Source organism: Thalassophryne amazonica, chromosome 7, assembly GCF_902500255.1.
Source record: "Thalassophryne amazonica chromosome 7, fThaAma1.1, whole genome shotgun sequence".
Lineage (NCBI taxonomy): Eukaryota > Metazoa > Chordata > Actinopteri > Batrachoidiformes > Batrachoididae > Thalassophryne > Thalassophryne amazonica.
The window spans coordinates 75,136,862-75,160,470 of NC_047109.1; the positions used below are offsets into that span (position 1 = coordinate 75,136,862).

The window sequence follows — 23,609 nt, forward strand, 5'->3', positions numbered from 1 at the left end:
TGCAGGAGAATGCGGTCCAAGTATGAAATTACTTTTTGTTAAATGAATGGTTAAGCCGGGGGTTCTCTGGTGAAAAGTATCACTTAAATTGTGATAGAACATCAGCTACTGGGCAGAGCAGGATCCAGCACACAGGTGCCTGTGTTGTAAGCCCTAAAGTTTGGAGGTGGCCAAGAAGACATTATTACCTGGCTGCAGCAGATAAATGGCTGCTACTAGGAATCAGTGAGGCCTGTGGGTGGTTGGCACCTAGGACCCAAGGTGATTTCATAGTGTGGTGGATGCAGTGACATGCATCATCAGGTCCTTAATCCCCAAGTTATTCCCGGTGTGCAGCTGAGCACCTTGGATGGCAGCACACCACTATCAATGTGAATGTGAGACATCACCATAAAGCGCATGAAAGCAGTATGTGAATAGAGTCTCTTAACTATGTGGTTTTGTATACAACTGGGGAAAAAAATCCAACCAACAATGACAAAAAAAGAAGAAAAAAAAAAAATCATACAATTTATTGTTTCTCAGGTTTTGAAAATTTATCCTCGATAAATTTCTAGCAACACTATTACATTTTACTTTAAAACAATGCAAAAACAATCCTGACACTGTTAATTAGTCAAATCCATGTGTACGTATGTGCCCACATTCCAAATGTTTTACTGACATACGATAAGTCTTAAAAAGATATCAGCACACCAGCATGAATACTTCTCACATGAACATGCAAGTGTGTGAGACTGGATAAGGAAACATTTTCAAATTTTTGACATAATCTCATATGCACATTATCATTCTGCATCATGTTGTTTTTGCAACATTTGCTTCAGCTTTTTGAACTTATTCTTTCCCATTCTTTTCTTTGCCTTCATGGGTGTTTTCCTCTTGTTTGGCTGCTTTTTCTCAAACCTGGTCCATTCCTTTTTTCCAGCTCTTGACACTTTAGTCTCGTCAGCTGTCTTCACTGCAGGCTTCTTAGACTCTGACCCCTTCCCAGTCTCTCCATCCAATCTGGCAACCTTTGCCTTTTTTGGTCCCATGGAAAAGTTCTTTTTGCCTTTTTTCAGGATGTTTGCCATTTTTGTAGCCTCTGTCCCATTGGCTACTGCTTTTTCTTGTGCACCGCCTGCCTTGCTGGGGACTGTCTTCCCAGTCTTGTCCTTTATGGACTTCTTCTCATCAGGAGAGCGTGGAACAGCGGTCGCATCAGGAGTCTCTGTTGCCTCATCTTCTAAGTTAAACAGAGTCAGAGTTTCTTAAACAGTGTACCATAATGAAAATTTAAACATAAGCATAAAATAAATGTTTACCTTTCCCTGCTGGTGTCGTCGGAATTATGTTGGAGAATTTCTTCAGCTTGGCAACAAAAAAGCCGTCCATATTATGAGAATGAGGGTAAAATCTCCGTGAGAGGTGCAGGGAAGGATGGAACCTGCGTTCCTTGAACCTAAACAGATAGAAAAATAAATGCCAAGGTTGAAACACACTGCTGTATTGTTTGGCACATGTTTGATAAGCACAAGGCCAAGAAAGCCTACATGTTCTTCATTGAAGGCTATGCACAGGAGATCCAGTTTCATCCCGGTGACAGAAAGAAATGCCTTATGAAATCTAAAGTTACAACCTCTGTGCCACAAGGAAAGGTTACAGCATCGCCCTCAACTTGTTAATGGAAGACGCCTATGTTTTGGATGGAATATGCACTTAATACAGGTGACCTCCGTTCACTCACGTATGAGTAACACACGTTTCGGCTTTACTCACAGTTGATTTGTGGACCCCGAAAATATAGACTACTGTATGTTTTTGGTTAACCTCATTACCTCACGGTTCAATTTTGTGGACCCCAACTTGAGCGAGTTAACGAGGTTCACCTGTACTGTGTACGTTTGATGCCTTTACAAGAAGGCTGACATTGTTTTGTTAGTCAAAAGTACACTATTGCTGATGTTTATGCCGTACAAATATGACAAATTACTATGCCCCATGCCTTTTATTGTAACACTGCTACAGTTTGAGTCAGAATAAGTGTGGTATTGATAGGTAAGTACCAAATTATTTCACAATGGAACTGAGGAAAGGTTTCATTTCAAATTCTGTCTGAATAGAAAGAATTCCTTTGAAATATAGCTATATTACACAGGTAGTTTTCAGGTTCTTTTAAAAAATCTTTTATACCAAATGCCGTCGCCATAATGAACTCAAAAAAAAAAAAGTGACCACTCCACAAAAAAAAACCCTGAACTGCTTTACTTCTGTTTTATTTGATCTTATTAGATCTTATTTCACATTTTATTTATCTTACTAGGTGTTAGTCAACTTCTTCCTTTACTTCTATGCATTTTATGTAACTTTTCTTTGTTTTATTCGTGTGTTTGTATGACTATGTTTGTATTTTAGTGTCGTCTTTTTTTGTGCTGGTGAGCCGAAGACAATTTTCCACATCGGTGGACAATAAAGAATTATTCTATTTCTATTCTATTCTAGTTGTTAAAACAAATGTTGAGGACAAAATCTGTTTTCAAGGGTTGGAGCACACACTTTCCCCCCAAGCTGACAGCAGAAGTGGGGCTTCACACTTCAGTCACAGGAGATTTACGCACCGCTGAGCATGCACATTCATTTTTTAAACAAAGGTCTTTTGAAATTCTTGCTTTTCAAAAACTTCGTAACAGTATAAAAACAGTTATTTACCTGGTGAAACCTTCTTTACCAAAGTCAAGCCCAATGGGAACTAACTTCACATTCCTTTTCTTTAAAGCATAGTCCACCACCCACTCATTCTCCTCCACCTAGTGCAACATTTATTTGGGTAAGTAAAACTGAATCATAATGAAAACATAAATTTAGAAGCAATATTTATTCCATGTGTGCACACATACCATTACTGAACAAGTGCAGTAGACCAGATATCCTCCTGTAGGTGACTCAGCGTTGACGGAGTCAATGGCAGATAAAATCAGTTCTTTTTGCAGGTGGGCAGAGCGCTGGATATCTGCCTCATCCTATTACCAAACAAGACAATCAGTAACTTAACCTAGTGTTTCTGTAAGTACATATGTGTAGGATCGACTGGATTTTACCTTACTGGTCTTCACAGCAGGATCTTTTGCAATGACTCCTGTGCCTGAGCACGGAGCATCGAGCAAAACTCTGTCAAACCCACCCATCACCTGCAATCAGAGATTTCATTGTTGACACGCTACATGAAACCAGACAACAAACACATCAACAAATGCATGCATATACTCACCACCTTGGGATTTTATGCTTTTATTGTTTTGTGACATCACAAAATAAATATGCACTTTAATCTCAAAGTGAAAAATCTTAACATGATCTATATTAACCCTCTGAATTCCAAGCACTTCCTGGCCGGGTGTTTCTAGAGTCCCTTTATTCAGAGAGGAGCGACACGACGAGCCGGGAAAAAAATGGTCACGTGACTCGTGGTGCCATCTTGGGGCCAAAATAGCATTCGCGGTTAAGCTGTCTGCATGTAACTCCAGCTATTTTATTCGCTGAAAATGCCAGGTTGCTGTGCATTTGGATGCACAAATAGACACAACAAGGGCTTCAAGATGTACAGATTCCCTTCAGATCTGAACAGATGTAATAAACATCGCACAGATTTTCGCTTACATCGATTAAAATGTCCTGTCCGATCGCAATGTATTTCCCTTAAAAAAAAAAAAAACCCTCACATGTACCAGACAGAGCAATCTGAATGTGCCCAGTAACACAGGTACAAAGTTCAGCACTGACATGCACTGATTCGAGTAAAGTGGGACCGGAGCCATTTCCGTGACTAAAAGCCCGACCGATTATTTTTTCAAACCGTGCTCAGACTGGATGTGTACCTGTTAAATCAGACACCACAAAAGGCTGTGATTTGACACTTTTCTACTTTCTCTCTTTCCTCTCATATTTTAATAGTTTTTGCAGTGTGCATGCTGATTACATTTCATGATCACATATTTGGCAGAAAAGTCCACAAATTTACAACTTGTAGTCAGAAAAGAGGAAATTGTACAACTTACCTTTGAATTAGAGGTGATGATTGTAGAAAGAAAAACTCGTTGAGGGACAATTTAGTCCAGAATAAAGCATAATCCAGCAATGGAAAACTTTAAAACTGTATGACACGGAGTTACAGAGTTGCAGAAGCATAAATCTGGGTTTAAATTAAATAAATAAATATTGTAAATTCATCTAAATTTGATAGCATCACTATTTTTGTATTTATTTTGATAGTAACTGTACTTGGATATGTTGCTGTATGTCATTAAATGATAAAAAAATGTTGAAAACATAAAAGGTTCATTCAGTAGTTCAGCACAATTGGCCCCAGAATGGCACCATGTTTTAAGTTGTCGCTACTGAATGTGGGCTCATTGTTCACTGCACCTGCAAGTCCTGCCCCTCCATGGATAAAGCACAATCATAGCTAGAAGGGAGAACTAAAAATATCTTTAAAGCAGTATACATAGCTATAAAGTCCTTTCTTTAAAGAAGAAAAGAAATGCAAGCTGAATTTGATCATTTATTTCCTAAAAATTGAAAACACGGAATCTATGCAACATTTTCCTGTACATCTGCTTTAAGTATGTTTTCTTCTTCTGTTCTACTATCTTCCTTGACAGTAACTATGTGCTCTCTTCTCTGCTCCAACCTGCAGTTCAGTTGAAGATCCACTGAACTCTGACTTGTGACTATTGCTCTCAACTGATTCAAGGCTTCCCAATTGTGTTAAAGACTGCAGAAATTATGTTTTAATAAAAACAACATGGATCATGTAAACAGTTTGATTTTCGCAAAATTTATATGAGACATGTTGAATAAAGTTGTTTGATATCACCGTTTTAAGCTTAGACTTGGTTCTATTTCATTCCTACTGACCGCCAGAGGACAGTGCTTAGCACCTGGATAACTACATGTGTGCAAGCACAGAGAGTTTGAGAATATATACCAACAAAGTCACACCATTGGATGTGACCTGGGTGACATCACTGGTTGTCTTTATATGCCAGGCGTACCCAGCGCTCGCTTCTACATTCTCACATTCTGAAGAGGTTGAGAACGCATATCTGCGATTGCTGCTCTCGCTTGTAGCCTCGCAAACCACTTTTGGTTGGAGCTACGTGCACTGTACACGTCCTCCAGAGGCTGCAAGACACGGCTTCACCGTTTTGTATTCTTTGATCCGTGAATACACCTTCCTCGACGGGTGCACGCTCTTCGCCGCTGCCCTGCTGGGTATTTTCCTCTGTGCACAGTTGAAGTCACTACCTGCTAGCTGCTAAGCCTTTAGCTGTGTTGTTTCGACGACGGCTGGCTACTTGTTTAGTTGTGTCGCTAACCCCATCAACTACGTGGTAGTGTGTGTATTCGAACCAGTATAGTGTGCAGTGTTGGGCTTGCCATGAGTGTTTTCCACTCCTTGAAGCACTTTCGTCTGCGCTGCCGCCATTTTACTAAGTTCAACAGCTCCGCTAGCAGCTGCAGTTGTCGTTGATGTAAGTGCTTTAGCACTTAGGCTGTGAGTATTTAGGCTGTGTGCATCGTGTTATTACTGTGGCTGTGAATGATTTATGCTCCGTGCCTTGTATTACTTCTTACGCTGCGGGTGCTTCACGCTCCGTGCCTTGCGTTATGGCTGTGGCTGTGAGTGATTCATGCTCCGTGCGTTGTGTTGCGGCTGTGAGTGATTCACGCTCCGTGCCTTGTGTTGCGGCTGTGAGTGATTCACGCTCCGTGCCTTGTATTAGCATTTATGCTGCGAGTGATTCACGCTCCGTGCCTTGCATTATGACTGTGGCTGTGAGTGATTGCCGCTCCATGCCTTGTGTTACTACTGTGGCTGTGAGTAATCACATTCGTGCCTTGTGTTAGCATATACACTGCATGTGATTCACGCTTTTACTGCTATCTGTAATGGCCAGGGCTTGTGTTAGCCATCTGCATGCAGTTCACAATGATGTCAGGGAATTTGTTGCATGGCTGTAGTACCTGTTTGACTCCTTTGAGCCCAGGAGATGGACATATGTTTTGCCCCTCGTGTCTTGGAACCGGACACCTGAGGGAAGCCCTGACTGACGATGCCTGCCTTGATTGTGCCAGTATGCCACTGGCAGAGAGGTCTGCTAGACTCGCAGCATTGGAAAGTGAGATGCCCAGTGGGACTTTGGCCTCCAGCCCCAGGAAGGAACCAAAGCACCGTAATCGCCCACATGCAGGGACCCCTTCTGCTAAGAAGGTTACTCATGACCATGCTTTGGCTGAAAAGGTTGAAACACTGACTTCTGAGTTTGCTCAGATTAAGTCCTTAGTTCTGAATCTACAGCCTAGGGACGCCGTAACAGTTCCTGTTGTCCCTAATGAGGCTGATCAGGCCGATGTACTTACTCAGCAGGAAAAAGATGCCATATCTATTGCTGTGACTGATTCCTCGTACATGACAAGTGATACAAACTGTGTGGAGGATCAGGATGAGAGGGGTCTCTCTCCAAGCCATTCATTGGTGGGCTCTCACACCACTGAGGCAGAGTCCCTGCCACAAACTGGACCTGGACTATCCTTTGTCAAGCAAGCCGTTCAGTTGGCTTTATCCAGACTCGGGGTCATAATCCCCCTGCGGAAACCACCGCTTAAAGTGCCTTTTTTCAAAGTCACTCAGAACCTTGAATTCAATGTTCCAGCTTCACAACCATACATCGAGGAGCTCCACCGATGTTGGGCAGACCCCAAACCATTGACACATCTATCGCGGGACTGCAGAGCCCTTAGCTCTATGTGTGATTTGGCTCAGTATGGTCTGAACCGTATGCCAGCCGTTGACAGCATTATTGCGTACCTGGTTGTGGCTCCGGGTGATGCTGCTCAGCCGGATGCCTACTGCCCACGACCTCAGTGTAGGGTCACTGATGACCTCGTCACTAAGAGCTATGACATAGCTGCTCGCATTGGTCGCCTAGGAAACTCACTGTCTCACTTAGCCCTTGCCCTCTCAAAGTCTTTGAGGGAGGCAGAGGTTGATGATGCTACTCAAAGTCTTAGTGATGCCTCACTATAAACTTTTGCTTATATGTCCAGAAAGCTTGGCAGACTGATGTCGACCCTTACCATCACTAGATGTCAGGTGTGGCTTGCGCAGTCCCCCCTGACCAAATCCTGCAGAGGTACACTCTGTTCACTGCCAGTTCTTCCAGGCCAAGTATTTGGACCTGCGGCCCAACAAACGTTGGAGCGTGCTGGTGAGGCTAGTAAATCTCGATGACAGTTTATTGACTTACACCGGACTTCCAGGCCTCAACCAGTCAGACGTGCTACAACTTTTCACTCTACATCCAGGCTCCCACCTACTTCCAGAGCTGCACATGCCTTTGCAGTTGAGGGCCAGCTCTCCCAGCAGCTTGCCTTTTGGGAGCCTACAGGCAGACCCCCGAGAACTGAACGGTTTCACAGAGCTTCCAGTAATCTCGCCCAGAGATCCTCAGGGATGCGAGGCAGAGGTGGTCAGATCTGACTGCCAATGTTTGGCCCCCAGCCATTTTCACTAAATCATCACAGACACTGGAAGGCCAAGTTCAAGACCCATGGGTGATTTCAACCTTGTTCGAGGGTTACAGTATTCAGTTCAGATGTCCTCCTTCAATGGGGTGAGGATGACCGTTGTTTCTGACTCAGTGCAGTCTGCCGCCCTACAACAGGAGGTTTTGGAACTCCTGGAGAAGGGGGCTATAGAGCCAGTTCACAGCTCAAACCAGTTCAGAGGGTTCTATTCAATCTACTTCCTTGTTCCAAAGAAGGATGGCGGCTTTCGTCCTATCCTCGATCTCCGACGTCCGAATCGTTATCTCAAGGTGCTGCAGTTTCACATGCTCCACACAACAGGCATCGTTCAAGCTATCTCACCAGGAGACTGGTTCCCAAGTGTCGATTTAACAGACGCCTATTTCCATGTGCCAGTGGCGCCTCATCACAAACAGTTTCTCCGCTTTGCTTTCAAGGGTCAGGCATACCAGTTCAGGGTGCTTCCTTTCGGCCTCTCTCTTGCCCCTCATACATTTACCAGATGTATGGTTGCATCACTAGCCCCACTGCAAGCTCTCAGATTAAGAATCCTACCCTACTCAGACGATTGCCTTGTCTGCGCTCCGACTCAGGAGCAGGCGCACAAGGATACAGCTCTTCTACTGAACCATATCTCTCAGTTAGGACTCACAGTGAATTTTGCGAAGAGTTCTCTTGTTTCCAGTCAACAAACAACCTTCATCAGCATTGCCATCAACTCCCTAACTATGACTGCATCACCATCCCTGCAGAGAGTGGGCGATGTAATTCATCCGTTCAACGGACTGTGACACCGTCTTTTGGTTTGCTGCTCCGGTTGATGGGCAAACTGCCTGCAATGTCGCTAGTGGTACCTTTGGGACTTCTGTTCTTGCGTCCCCTACAGATTTGGATCAACAACCTGGGCCTCAACTCAAGATGCATCAGCACAGGCTTGTACGACTCTCCAACCAGTGCCTTCTGCACCTCAGACCCTGGGGGAACATAGACTTCATCTGCAAGGATGTCCCTCTAGGCTCCATCCCTTCTCGTCGAGAGGTGGTTGTTACAGATGTGTCACTCAAAGGTTGGGGGGCCGTGTGGAATCACAGGAGGTGAGGGGTGTCTGGAGTCCTCAGAAGAGACTTCAACACATAAACGTGCTGGAGCTTTGCGCTGTGCAGCTGGCTCTCAAGCATTTCCTCCCACCCCTAAGAGGAAGACATGTTCTTGTCCGTCAGACAACACATCTACAGTCTACCACATAAACTACCAAGGGAGCACCAAGTCCAATCACTCACTGGCAGAAGCTTGGAGGCTTCTCCTATGGGCGTTGCCTCACCTTCAAAGTGTCAGTACACTTCATCTGCCCGGCGTACAGAACAGTGCTGCGGATTTACTCTCCAGGCAGAAACCACCACCGGGAAAGTGGAGACTGAACCCGGTTGTGGTCCAGATGATCTGGCAAAAGTATGGCATAGCGGAAGTGGACCTCTTTGCTTCAAGCACCTCGACACATTGCCCACGGTGGTACTCCCTCTCGGAACCAGACAGCCCGCTGGGGCAGGATGCACTGGCTCACCCGTGGCCGGACTGCCTCCTGTATGCCTTCCCCCCCTCTTCCACTGCTAATGTTGACATTGCACAGGATAGACCAGAGCAGTCACAGGGTACTGCTGGTTGCTCTGTTCTGGCCGGGGAGGATTTGGTTTCCCATGATTTACAAGCTCCTCGAGGGGGAACCCTGGGCTCTCCCGGAGAGGAAGGATTTGTTGTCACAGCTACAGGGGAGGATTTGGCACCCTCACCCAGAACACCTTCAACTGTATGTGTGGCCATTGAAGGGCCAGACTCCTTGTTAAGTTCTTGTGACCAGGCTGTTGTTCAGACTATCCTTAACTCACATGCTGCTTCTACCAGGGCTTTGTACGGCAACAGATGGAAGCTGTTTGTCCAGTGGTGTGAGAACCAAAAGTTAGACCCAGAATGTTGCCCTGTGCCTATTCTACTCAAATATTTACAAGAACTGCTGGAGAAAGGACTTTCTGTCGCTACCTTAAAGGTTTATGTTGCTGCAATCTCTGCCCGGCACATTTATGTTGATGGCTGGTCAGTGGGTTCGCATTCCTTCGTGTGTCCTTTTTTGAAAGGTGCTCTACGTTTGCGGCCCCAGAGGCTGGGACGCGTGCCTTCATGGTACCTTCCACTAGTCCTGGAGGGTTTAAGCTTATCTCCTTTTGAACCAGTTGAAAGTGCTGATCTTAAATGGGTGTCAGTGAAAACTGCCTTTCTATTTGCAATATCTTCGGCTAAGCGGGTGGGAGAACTCCATGCCCTGTCGGTCACTGAGGACTGTTTGAGATGGAATTCTGATGGATCTGGGGTTACGCTGTGGCCTAATCCGTCCTTTTTGCCCAAGAGAATTTCAACCTTTCATGTTAACCAGCCAGTTTCCTTGGCTGTGTATGCCCCGCGTTCTGATCCAGGATTATCTGTCTCAGGTTCCATGTGTCCTGTCCGAATGCTGAAGCGGTACATTAGTGCGACTGTTGGGATTCGGAAAAGAGATGCCGTTTGTGTGTTACGGTGATCACAAAAAAGGCTGTGCTGTCTCAAAGCAGCGACTTTCACATTGGGTCGTGGATGCCATTTTACAAGTTTACAAATCCAGGTGTCTTCAGCCTCCTAAAGTTACGTGCCATTCCACCAGAGGGGTGTTCACCTCCTGGGCTGCACTGAGAGGTGTTCCTTTGAGTGGTATTTGTGCTGCTGCTACGTGGGCTTCATCCTGTACCTTCGCCCGCTATTACAGACTGAATGTGGCCACTCCTGCGGTGACTTCAGCGGTGTTGTCTGCCTCCACTCCTCACTGCTGATGCTAGGTGAGTGTGACTCTTCGTGACCTTGTTGGTATTAAGTCATCCAGGTGCTAAGCACCATCCTCTGGCAGTCAGTAGGAATGAAACAGAATGAGAGTTCCGAATGTAACTAAGGTTCTATGAATTCCACATGACCACCAGAGTTGCTTGTCACTCAGAGTCTTGCGAGTTCATTCCGAAAAGAAGCGAGCGCTGGGTATGTCTGCCATATAAAGACAACCAGTGACGTCACCCAGGCCACATCCAATGGCATGACTTTGTTGGTATATATTCTCGACCTCTCTGTGCTTGGGGACATGTAGTTATCCAGGTGCCAAGCACCGTCCTCTGGCGGTCATCCGGAATTCATAGAACCTTAGTTACATTCTTAACTCTCACTATCGTTCCTGTTAAGGAGCACTGTAGGAAATCTGACAACTCAACAAGAATTTCAATTTTTGCAATTTTGCTGAATCGATTCAAACCCCAACCAGACCAAACAATCACTAAGGACCCTTAGGCAAGGTCCTTAATCCCTGAGTCACTCCCAGTGTGTAGTGAGCCACAGCACCTTGCATGGAAGTACCCTGACATCAGTTTGTGTGACTGAGTGAAAGTGAGGCATCATTAGAAAGCACTTTTTAGCTTCTGATTCAGATGGAAAAGCGCTATATAAATGCAGTCCATTTTACGTTTTTTGGCAACGATAAATTGTGTAATTTATTTACTTTAAATAAAACATGACTTTCAAACCTGCTGACAGCTTGTGGGGATTAAAGGCTTAAGTAAGACATGCATGGAGTGAAATACTCATGACTTTTGTTTCATATTTGTATTCACAGTGTACATGCCAATACCTGGGTGTGAGATTTTAATCGACATTTGTGACTACTTCACATCTGACAGTCCAGGGTATAGATGACAAGTAGAGTACAGGGAACGCACATCCAACAACTTTCACAGGGGCTCACTCAAAAACTCAACCTGAAGACAGGAATCAAATGTTTTACAGACGATATGTCCTGAAATCGACGGTGTAAAGGTTTAGAAATAATTTAATAACACTGAACAGGCCCAGATCCAGATCGGTTTGGACCGATGCAGTTGCATCGGTCAATTTTTTTATGCATCATTCATCATCTGTAAAAAAAAAAAAAAAAAAAAAAAAAAAAAAAAAAAAAAATCTTGAATAATCCCGAATAGTGCCGAACGTGTCCCCAAGGTGAACACAGCTTTGGTTTTCATGTCAACCTATAGTCCCGTAAATTATACGGATTTTCCAAGTTTCAGAGTCATACAGACGTACAAATAAAGTCGGATATTTCAGGTTTGGTCTGCAGTGGCTCTGTAATCAACTGTTCTGCAGCATGACTCCACTTTGAAGCAGTGAACCATTGAAGCAATGCTCGCGATTCAATGGCTCGTGCTCTTTGATTCGCTGCCTTCAGAAGCGCAAGTCCCCTTCTTAACCCTCTCAAGCCATTAAATATCATGAGTCACTTTTGTGTCTATTAAAGTCACTACTGGACTCTTGTCTTGTTGCTGTCAAGAAACGAGAATTATCCTCCGTTCCGTTACACACAGCTTGAAACGCTGCGCGGCTCTCTGCTGAGACAGAGTCCGGTCCGGAATTAATAACTTCAAAAATGAATTGCCGCTTTAAATAAAATGACACCTCTTCCAAACGTTGTAATACAGACAAGAAACTTCAATGGACTAAAACTTTTTTTTTCCTCTCAAAATGAGACGTGCTGTATTTCTTTATAAATTACATCCTTAAGTGAAGCACAGAAGCTGTAAGAGTTCAGCTCAGATATATGGAAAGACATTCATGCCAATAATGCCTGAAAGGAAATCCTTTTGACAAAAACTACAGATTGTTTATTCCTATTTATGTCCAGAGATCAAGGATCCACCATGTAGAGTTTATTATGTCCAAAGTTTAAGGATCCAGTGACCAATTTCATATTTATTTACTTTAAGACTTAATAAAATGTTCAATTTCAATTTAATTCGGCTTATAAGTGCCAAATCACAACAAAATCTAAATATACTAAAACAAATACATCACAATTGTACACATATCACATTTTAATACCTAGGCTTTTAATACTAGTAATGCTATGATATGTTCTATTTTTATGTTCCTCTTTACTCTATTGTATGGTTGTTTTATTTTTGTGAATTATTGATCATTGACTTTACTGTAAAGCACTTTGGACACCATCTGACACCATCTTTATTTCAACAGTGACGTTAATGTGTACGTTACCTATAACCTAAGCATGGAATCCAGTGCTTCCAGGTAGCAGATGAGCTACTTGACACTGAAGTGTAGACCTAATAAATGATAGACAAGGACTCTGAAAAACTATATAGCATCATACATATGTAGATATAGAGTGAAGCCCCATGGGCACGTTGCTGTACCCATTATATAGCCTTGATATGCCCCCTGGTGGTGATTGCGTGAACTGATTATGTACATTAATTCACACAATCGCTACCAGGAAGTACATATCTCGCAAAAGCAGAGTTCATCATCTACACAAAAATATATGAATCCAGTATTTTATTCAATTATTCCTAAATAATCAACAGGTGATGGCAAAGTGGTTAAGTGCACTTGTTTCCAGTGCAGAAGATTCTCAGTTCAAACCCACCCCTGCACATTCTCCGTGTAATCTGGAGTTGCATTATGAAGGGCATCCAATGTAAAACGTGCCAAATCAACATACGGCTCCACGTCCGATCTGCTGTGGTGATCCCAAATGAAAAAAAAGGGAGCAGTCAGAAGTGACTTACTACTCTCAACTAATGTACTTAATGACTCTAGACTTAAAATACCCCTTTTGTTGGACTGTGATGGACCATGTGAAAGGTTTTCGTGGACATACGTACATTTTTAGATCATATAAATATTTCATTATCACATTAAAGAACATAATGAACCACAATTTTGTACAAATAAGCTATTATTATGTGATGTCCTAGAAGAATAAAATTTGTAAAAGCCAAAGCTGTGAGCACAGAGGAATCTTTCTACAGGCAGTGTAAATTTAAGGTTACCTTTGGAAACTGCCTGCCATCATAATTGCAGACAACTGTGTTGGTGACCCCCAGACGGTGGATGTTTCCCACCACGCTCTTCAGTCTTTCAGCGTTGGCATCATTAGCCACTATCACCCCCGTATTTCTCATCAGCTGAGCTACATTGGGAATATTCACATGTACGCAAACAAAAAAAATTTATTCCCACAAGTGTAAACACTTGTAACCAAAAACAAAACACAAATGGAAACTATGCAAAATGACGGTCAGTATACAAACGTTTCTTACCAATATAGGTGGTTTTGCCTCCTGGAGCTGCACTCATGTCCAACACAGACTCCCCCTCCTGTGGAGACAGCGCCATGACGGGTAGGAAACTGGAGGCTCCTTGCAACATGTACTGACCAGCCAGGTACTCCGGGGTTGCGCCTGGTAAAAATAAATCAACAAAGGATTACACAACGCCATTTTTCAGTCTAGGGAATCACATTCCTCTTTTTTTTAGTACTGTGTACACCTCACTATGTTACTTAAACATCATGTCTCAGCACAAACCCTTAGAACTGTTTATTGTACTTTATCTAAATTTGTGCATTACAACTCAATCATGATATGGCATGTCAAATTATGGATGTGAACATACTGACACTTACCTATAGGTACAGAGGAGTCATAGATGACCAACCCACTTTAGGTCCATTTCCCCAGTGGATCAAGGTTCACTCCTCTGTTGATCAAAGCCTGCACAATCACAAACAGTGAACACAGTGCAAGTTCTAACTACTTCTTGTCAAATATGAAGTTTGTTTTCTGATTATGTAGTTCCATGTTTTTTTGTTGTTGTTGTTTTTGCTTTCTGAGCAGCCCACCCCGACCCCACAAACTATAATGGTGGCTCACGTTATAAAAATCAATGTTTTAATACAGTTTTTCATGAAATTAACTTCAAAAGAAAAGACCTTAAAGTACATCAGTGCCATACTTGTACTCAACACCGAAAAAGCACAGAACTGCGGTTGACCTATTAGGCCGTAGACAGTTATTCTTAATGAAACAAGCATGAAGTAAACGTTAACTCATTAAATATACCCAACGCATACAATCAATGATTTGAATTTTTTTATTTTTTTGGATGAGAAAATAGTGTCTACAATTAATCCTCTTTTTATTGAGAGGGAAACAGTGTGCCGGCCATTTGAAAATAATGGATGTCACAGCTCAGCACAAACCTCAAAAAGCTCTTTACCTCTCATCAAAAAAAGGTATATGTACTTTTAATCAAACTGACATCCTACTGGAGTTTTCATAGCATTTTGGAAATCATAAGACATGGACAATGTTATGTGGCAGTCAATCATTAATCAGACTATGTAACGTAAATGGAAGTATTCGATAAACAACTCAAGTAAATGCCAATCAAAATATTGTGAGATTTACAATAAGGTGAAAGGTCAGATTATTGCTGTCGATGAAAATCGACAGTCAGGTTGGGACTCCGGCAAGGACGGTCGCATTCCTCCCCTCTCCTCTCCTCCTTTTTCTGTTCTCTATCTCTGCTCTGACCTTCAAAGTCCCGGCATCACCAGACTGTGAATTCTTCAAATTAAGATTTGGATTAACCATGGAATTGATAAACTGGTCTCTCAATGCTAATGACACCATTTTTTTCAACAAAGAAATCAGGGCTGGGGACCCTGCGTGCCCTGATGGAACCTACCCAGCGGGCTATGCTCTCGACATGAGAGAGAGAGAGACAGGGTGTGACATCCTTGGCTCCACTCTCTGTGGAAGACGTTGAGGATTTATTACTTGCTTTATGGTGGGAGGTTTGGTACTGATTGGTTTGTGCGCTGCCCTGACCCACAGGAATATTAGCAAGACGGCTACTTCCAGAATCTCAACCCCTCATCAGTCCTCATGAATAAGGATTTGGGCGATGCGGTGTAATCTCAGACTGCGTGAACTCTTGACCCCAAATGCAAATGGATACCAGTCTTGGAGCATATACACTGCACTGCAAAGGAATGTGCTGCTGAGAATTGGAGAATATTCTTCATAAATTTAGACTCTAGATGGTCAGAGGTGCAGTAAATGGAATTCTGTATCTCTCCGCCTAACGTCAACATGGCAGCCTTATCGGCTCCTGAAGGCCAAATACTCTGTTGTTCCCCCAGAACGATCTACGGCCTTGGTGAAAGAATTCGGCTCCCCCTTCTCATCTACCACTCCCCCCAGCCTGCTGTTGCCTGGCAATGTCAGACTTTACACACACATGGACAGAAACTGACAGAAACTTAACTCATCTGCACATGACGCATGTCTCCCTCCTCCACCCCCCACCCCCGTGTCTCTCCACTCCCCTCACCCTGGCTTCCTTCTTGCCACCTTGAAGGCAGCACTGTTTTTACTGCTGCAGCCTTCAACCCCCCAAGCTAGGCGGCGCGGGCCCCTCCTGCTGCAGCCTTCACCCACTTTGCCTCAATTTGGATGACGGACTGCCTCAAGTTTAGTGCACATAAACAATGTCAAATGTATATGTGTTGTCTTTAATTCTGATGTGTGCCATTATTATGGTAAAAAGTAATAATTGTGGATTAATTGCTGCCTCTTGTCTGAGGTAATTGGAGTGTAAACGTAATTTCATTGTTGCTGCACTCATGTAATGACAATGACAATAAATCTCATATCATCAAATGCAGCCACTCTCACCTCTCATCTTTTCATCCAAGACAGGAAGATGTGAATTCTTTACTTATTTAAAGAGGGGCTAGTTTAAAAATAATTCTTATTTTATCTGATAAATCATACATTTGCCACCCTTATTATGAGATTTTTTTTTGTTTTGTTTTTGATCATTAATAAAACGATCAAATAAAAAATTTTAAAGAATGCATCTGATTGGCCAGAAATTTTAAGACACATGCGTGTGGGAACCACGCTCCCGCCTTAACATATCCATTTTGAATTCTATGTGCAAGAGAAGGAGAATGTCGATAAGATGGACTGACAAAAGCTGCACAAAGTTCAGGTGCGATCAGCGTGACTGTCGCAAACAGCCTCAGTGTCTGGGTAGACTTGGCTACCAAGACAAAAATAAAAAATAAAATCTAAAAGATGTTAAATTACTCCGTTTGGTGTCCGTGAAAGAGGTGAAGAGCTTATGACTTGCCCCACATGCTCATGTCACACGTCTGGTTTGAATGCAGTGCCTCTAGCGCGATTTATTTTAGGGAATATACCAAAAAATTTAACAAACCTAAAAGGCTTCCAGCTGCTCTAGTTATTGAATATTCAAAACACCTTATTTCTTATTGATATGTATCATTTAAAAGCTGTAAGGAGGTAAAGTGACTTAAAACGAATGCTACTTACTGTGAAACATTATGTGATTTAGTGATATTTGAAAGCAATGTAACAGGCCATTAAATAAAGCTTCCCGCGCCGTGCACTTACCTGTGCAAGGTCTCGCCTCCTCGTTTTCAGTGTGTTTGTCCGAATAGTGACGGGTCGCTGAACTTCATTGGCTTCGAGGAAATCAATCAGCTGTCACACACAATTTTACAAAGATGCTTCAGTTATTAAAATAAACCAGCAGCCACGTTTTTACAGAACTGTGCATTTTTCTAAAATTTCATTGGCATCAATCAATCAATCAATCAATTTTTTTATATAGCGCCAAATCACAACAAACAGTTGCCCCAAGGCGCTTTATATTGTAAGGCAAGGCCATACAATAATTATGTAAAACCCCAACGGTCAAAACGACCCCCTGTGAGCAAGCACTTGGCTACAGTGGGAAGGAAAAACTCCCTTTTAACAGGAAGAAACCTCCAGCAGAACCAGGCTCAGGGAGGGGCAGTCTTCTGCTGGGACAAGACTCTAAATGTCAGACACGAACACCAGAAGTTGAATGTCAAGATGACTATATTAACAGCACAAAGTGTCACACACACACCTCTGAGAGGGGGAAGAGGTCTAATAACTTCTCAATGAGGAAGGTGTTGTAGCTGTAATAGGTGCAAAGATCCTTTCTGAGCAAAGAAACGTACTCGGCTCTCTCTTTCCCCTCCTCCCTCTTTGTTGCAAAATTGCAAAGGACATCAATGTTGTCCTTTATTCTTTGATAGATGGTTTTCAGGTCTAGAGGCAAAAGACCTTAAAAACAAACACAAAACATGATGTTTGCAGAATGACTAAATTTGCTGCATTGGAACTTCAGGAAATAAATAACTTACCCTCTTTCTCACGTTCTTCTGCTCCTGGTAGCCTAAATGTATCTGTTTCATCGATATTGGTTTGGAGCGTTTCCTCCTCATCGGTATCCGATTTCTTGCCACCTTCATCAGCGTCATCATCATCATCACCATCACCATCACCATCATCATCACTCTCTGCAGCCATGGCTGCTTTCAGCTTCTTTTCTTTCTTTGCTGCTCGCTCAATAGGAAGAAGCTGGGGGGGGTATTTTACAGGTTATGTTAAATTTTAATTGTTACAATTTATGAAATAGAATTATTTTGTGCATAATGATGAAAAAGTCATTTTGCGTACTTCTTCATCAATTCCTTCTACTGCATCTTCATCGCCGCCATCTTCAAATGTTCCATAGTCATCAACCATTTCTTCTTCATCATCATCATCATCGTCACCATCATCATCATCGTCATCATCTTCTTCCTCTTCTTCTTTCACGCTTAGTTTTGCTTCCTTCTTTCCTTTGGCTTTTACTTTTTCCTCCTGTTCTTGTTGCTCCTCCTCCTCCTCCCACTGATCATCACTGTCTTCCTCGCTGTCAGGTTTCTCAAGTTTGCGCTTCCTCTTTGCTGGTTTCAACCATTTACTGTTCTCGTCAGTGAATCCTTCAGGGAAATAATAATACATAAGAATAATAAATCTGGGGTCTTGAAATACAAATTCAGCAACACAAGCTCAAATTAATTGAGCATTTTGGTTGTCCAGGTTTATAAGGAAAGGTAACTTCAGTTTTTTTTTTACATTACAACACACTGACGTCACCTTATGGCACAGCTAATGAAAAGCCAAACACAGTAATTGTCCAACTCGCACCAGGAGTGTTTTGTGGCTATAACGAACACGAAGACTATATGAGCGACTCGTATGTGGTTACCTTTCTGAGGTTTCTCCTCCACAACAGTCTTCACCTTTTGTGTCCTTTTTGCAGCTCTGGAAAATGACAGTAAAAGTGAGCAACCTAATTTGATAATATTCTTTCACGTTATATACTCAGCTGACCTCTTACCTTTTCCTGGCTCGACTTGACAGGCGTTTTGGTCCAGTCTCCTCTGCAAAGAACACACACGATTTGATAAAAAAGCCACGAGATGCAGTGAATCGTTTCTTACATTTACGGCACAGCTTTTTGTTTTTACACAGTGGCTATGTTAAAAAATAAATAAATAAAAAAGGCATATTCACCATCAGTTACAAATTTGATCAACTCAGTCTCCGCCCCTTTCTGCTTCCTGGCTTTTTTTCCAGGTCCTCGCTTCACCTTGTTGGTGGGATCCAACTTCCTACCCATGATTTCAGATTACACGTATATTCTGGAAAACAGAAAGAAGAAAAATAAGAAGACCAAAAAAAAAAAAAAAAAAAAAAACAGACCTGTCCTGATTCAGTCAACAGACTGTTTTACTGTGAGACGGCTCACTGGCCTGCAAGGAAATCAATGTCACAACATTTTAAGACAGACTGAATCAGACATAAAACATACAGTAAATATAAAAATACATTTAATTATACAGTACGTTGTATTAACGTTACATCACACAATGCAAACAAATGCAATTTGATCACTTGTAACAAAAAATATGATACGTTATGGTTTATAAATAATATGTAATGTAATTTCAGTTTTTGAACACTATTTTTCTATTTTTGTCAAATCTCATGACATGAATTATAAGTATGGTGGAAAAGCAAAGAGATATGCTGGTAGTTACAAAATTATATTTTTGCATTAAATAAACAAAATTCATTCCCTTCTCCACTGGGCATTTGTGTATTTGGATTTCTACTAAGATTCTACAGGAAAAACACCCAGAAAAACAACAATAACAAAAAAATTCAAGCACACTGGTTCTAATTTTCAGAAAAGGGCTGCAGATGAATGTCACATACAACTCTAGTTTCAATAACATCAGAATAAATAAATAATAAGAGAAATTAAATGCTTAGATGAATAAGACACTGACTGAAAAATAATCAACCATTTTGTTAATGAAAAATAATCAACCATTTTGTTAATTAATTTGCTTAGATTCTTGTTTGCTTATTAAACAAGAATAAAGGCCACATTTCAATTTCATTGTACCCCCAGACAATAAAGACTATTCTATTCTTTTCAGATGTAACAGTTTGCCCATTTTTTTTCGTTTTGTTTTGATTCATGCAAAGAAATAAAGTGTTCCATACAGATGGCAGAAGACTCAAACCACTTCAAAATGTTTTAAACAAGTTAAACTCAGATACCTTCTTAGTTTTCCCAAACTTTAAAAACAATTAAACCCAGTGTAAAATATAAAAATGATAACTTCTTCTAAAATGTTAGACTGGTGTAAATGTTATTAAGCCACTTAAGACTTGTTTAAAAAAAAAAAAAAAAAATCAGATAACTGATTTTGAGCTGGATTTAAACAGTTTTAAATCAAATATAAATTGTCTTCCACTGCATTTAAGAGCCATAGTCTGTAACTGTGGAATGGTTTATAGAAGGGGTGGTGATATATCATGTTTCAGTAGGCCACTGAAGTTTTTTTTTAGGTGGAAGATGTGTTGTCCAAACAGACAAAAATTACATTTTTTTATCCAAAGATCCCTTTGGGGGGAAAATTACGGCCCTTTTTAGGGTAGGGGTTAAAGGGGCCAAAACTGTGACATAGTCAAAATGTGTATTTTGACCTTTGAATATCTTTGTGCGCCCTCAGTAAGCCTCATTGACCTTATATATATGAATGTATGGATGGAGTTCTCCCGTTTAGCGTTATATTTTTCAAGGCTCACATGTTTTGGCATTTTGGGCTACATTTGGTACCCTCCCAGGGCCTGCACCCTGAATAAGCCTTGCTTATTTATGTATATTTGGATACACTGGGACAAGTTCTGCCCAAATTTGCATAAATGGCAGTGGCTTAGTTAGGGTGCTTTTGCATAGGTGGTGCTCTTTATGTTAAGAACGCGATATTTGGTGATGTTCATTTGGCCATATCTCGGTGCGCCCCCTATGCATTTCAATGAAACTTGTTTTATTATGTTCCTCTGTTTCTGTGCTATTCATTATAAAGATATCAAGAAGGCATTTTGCCTCATTAACCCTCCTTGTGCTAAAATGTTCACAACAGGTCACACTCCAGTTAATCAAAAAAGACAAAATGTTAGTTCTCCGATACTTCAATAGGTGGCTCAGCTGGCAGGTGGCAGCACTTCAGCAAAGAGGGCAAGGTTCCCAGGAGATGGCAACACCTTCTGGTGCAATTGTATTATTATTATTTCTTATTTTGAATAAGTTGTCTTTTCTCAATGCTCTAGAATCACTAAAGTAATTCTCCCTTATGGTCGGTGGCGGCGACTATAAGGAAATAGGCATCTTTCGTTTGTGGAGCTTAATTGTGATATATGTCAAACTAAGGCAAGTAAAGGGTTAACGAGGCAAAAAGCCTTCCTGACATTTTTATCCTGAATAGCAGAGATAGAGAGGAACGTAATAAAACAAGTTTCACTGAAATCCATAGGGGGCGCACCGAGATATGGCCAAATATCGCATTCTTAACATAAAGAGCGCCACCTATGCAAAAGTGCCCTAACTAAGCCACCGCCATTTATGCAAATTTGGAAAGAACTTGTCCCAGTGTATCCAAATATGCATAAATGAGCAAGGCTTATTCAGGGCGCAGGCCCTGGGAGGGTACCAAATGTAGCCCAAAATGCCAAAAGTTGTGACTTGAAGCGCCACCTATAGGCGGTGCCCTCAGTTAGCCTTGAGAAATATAACACTAAATGGGAGAACTCCATCCATACATTCATATACCATAAGATCAATGAGGCTTACTGAGGGCACACAAAGATATTCAAAGGTCAAAATCCACATTTTGACTATGTCACTGTTTTGGCCCCTTTAACCCCTACCCTAAAAAGGACCATAATTTTCCTCCCAAAGGATTTTTGGATAAAAAATGTAATTTTTGCCCGTTTGGACATTACATCTTCCCCTAAAAAAAACTTCAGTGACCTACTGAAACATGATATATCACCACCCATTTGAAAGCTACAGATTTCGGCTCTTAACTGGTGCAAGTTTCCAGAAACCCACAAAGAATTGCACAGATCCACAAGCATGGTTTAAATTTCAAGAGTTTTTATACCTTTCAGAAAAAAATTATGCCATAATCCAAAACCATTTAAGAAAAAGTCATCTGCAAGGTTGCTAGGCAGGTGAGACATCATTTTAGATCCAGAAGTGTGTTGCGTCCTTTCAAAAATGGTTGTTTTGGTAGCGCAAAATCTTCTGAGTTTGGCCGTCTTTGCATATTGCATGGAACATATTCATAATTTAAGTAAATTATAATGAACAATTTCCAAACATTCATTGCTTCCACCCTGTCCACTATGAGGATTTGTTGTTTTTCTCCCTTTGCAGACACTAAACCTCTCAGTTTTGGAAAATTACACAAAACAAGACTGATTATTAACAAATAATGAACTCACCAAGGAGGTAATGTTTTCATCTGTGTTTGATGGTCTGTCTGTCTAACTGACTTGTTTTATTATGTTTTAAAGGTGGCAAGGGGGAGCGAGTGAAGTCACCCCACTGCGAACTCGCCCCAGGTGAAGTCACCCCAGTCCAGGTGAAGTGACCCCACTCCAGCTATCCATGCTTATTTTCTTAAATAATTAAGAATGAATCATTTAAATTAGGGACCTGCCAGTGTGATGTATAGAACGTGGCAGTGCGCCCTGCTTCTCCCTTCAATGGGTTTTTTACATTACATTCCCCTACCTTAAAACATCATCTCACTTACAAAACATGAGTAAAAACAGTCTATTATGCCACTGGTGTGTATAAATAATTTATTACATAAACATATCAGAATCGAAATATTGTGTTACTAGAGTGGGTTGACTTCACCTGGACTGGAGTGACTTAACCTGGGGCGAGTTCGTACTGGGGTGACTTCACTATGAACCAGGGACGTGGGGCGAGATGGTTAGTGGGACGACATGACTGGTGACCTTGCACAACAATAAAGAATTGGACAGCTTACAATGTAAATTTCCAACTTTAGCTACATACATAGTTTTTATGCAAATACTAGAGACAGTCAAGATAATGAACAACATTAAAGATGAGGAAACCAAACCACAGGGGACATTTGTAACAACTAGAGGAAAGGCAAGAAAAAAAAATTAAACACACTGTAGGACTTACTGTGGGGCTCCAGACTTAAAAGCTTCTCCCACAGGGTACCAGCATAGCAGAAATATGAGCACTGAGCTTAAGCGAATCTAAAATCCAACTATGAAAATTTATGAATGCACGTCTCGATCATGAATCTGCCAAAACCAACCACCCAAACCACAAATCAGATCTTGATACAGACCAGCAGAATCTTCAACCACCAACAACCGATGTTAAGTGTGTATTTATGGTTTTCTCGACAGTTTAACATAACATTATTTTAAATTAAATTTACTGTACATTACTAATGAAAAAGCTAATATAAGAAAAGCTGTTTTCAGGCACTAACAAAAGCTGGTTAGGGGTTTACACTAAAATGGTCAGGACATAAGCAGTTACACATTAAATATTAACCTGATCAAACAGCCGAAAACAGAAACAGTTCTATGATTATTCGTGACAAATGCTTAAAACTCTGTAATAATGCTTCACTTACCAAAGAATCACCTACTTTTTGATCCGACTTCTTAATTTACACGTGAATTTTCACTCGACACGTTGTCCAGCCACATCCGGCGCACTCCAGTGACGCAATGCGGCGACGACGCACAAAACAGAGAAATATTTCTAAAGAATGACGAAAATGCCAAGAACTAACACCACATTTTGTATCAAGATTTTTTTTTAATTCGTGTACTGCACAGAGTAACTAGCTACGCGTAAAAAGGTGCAAAATA

At 41.6% G+C, this 23,609-nt stretch overlaps 1 protein-coding gene across 1 annotated transcript; it reads right to left on the reverse strand.

The window, feature by feature from the left end:
• Positions 1 to 570: 570 nt before the first annotated feature.
• On the reverse strand, positions 571 to 23,488 carry nop2 (NOP2 nucleolar protein homolog (yeast)). Its single transcript, XM_034174529.1, is given in 16 exon segments — positions 571 to 1,228; positions 1,308 to 1,444; positions 2,692 to 2,789; positions 2,880 to 3,002; positions 3,081 to 3,170; positions 13,476 to 13,615; positions 13,746 to 13,886; positions 14,111 to 14,198; positions 16,911 to 17,000; positions 17,413 to 17,612; positions 17,693 to 17,909; positions 18,009 to 18,316; positions 18,586 to 18,641; positions 18,718 to 18,760; positions 18,894 to 19,021; positions 23,369 to 23,488. Coding segments are annotated over 15 exon segments (2,277 nt in total). The 5' UTR covers positions 19,000 to 19,021; positions 23,369 to 23,488; the 3' UTR covers positions 571 to 788.
• Positions 23,489 to 23,609: the final 121 nt, after the last annotated feature.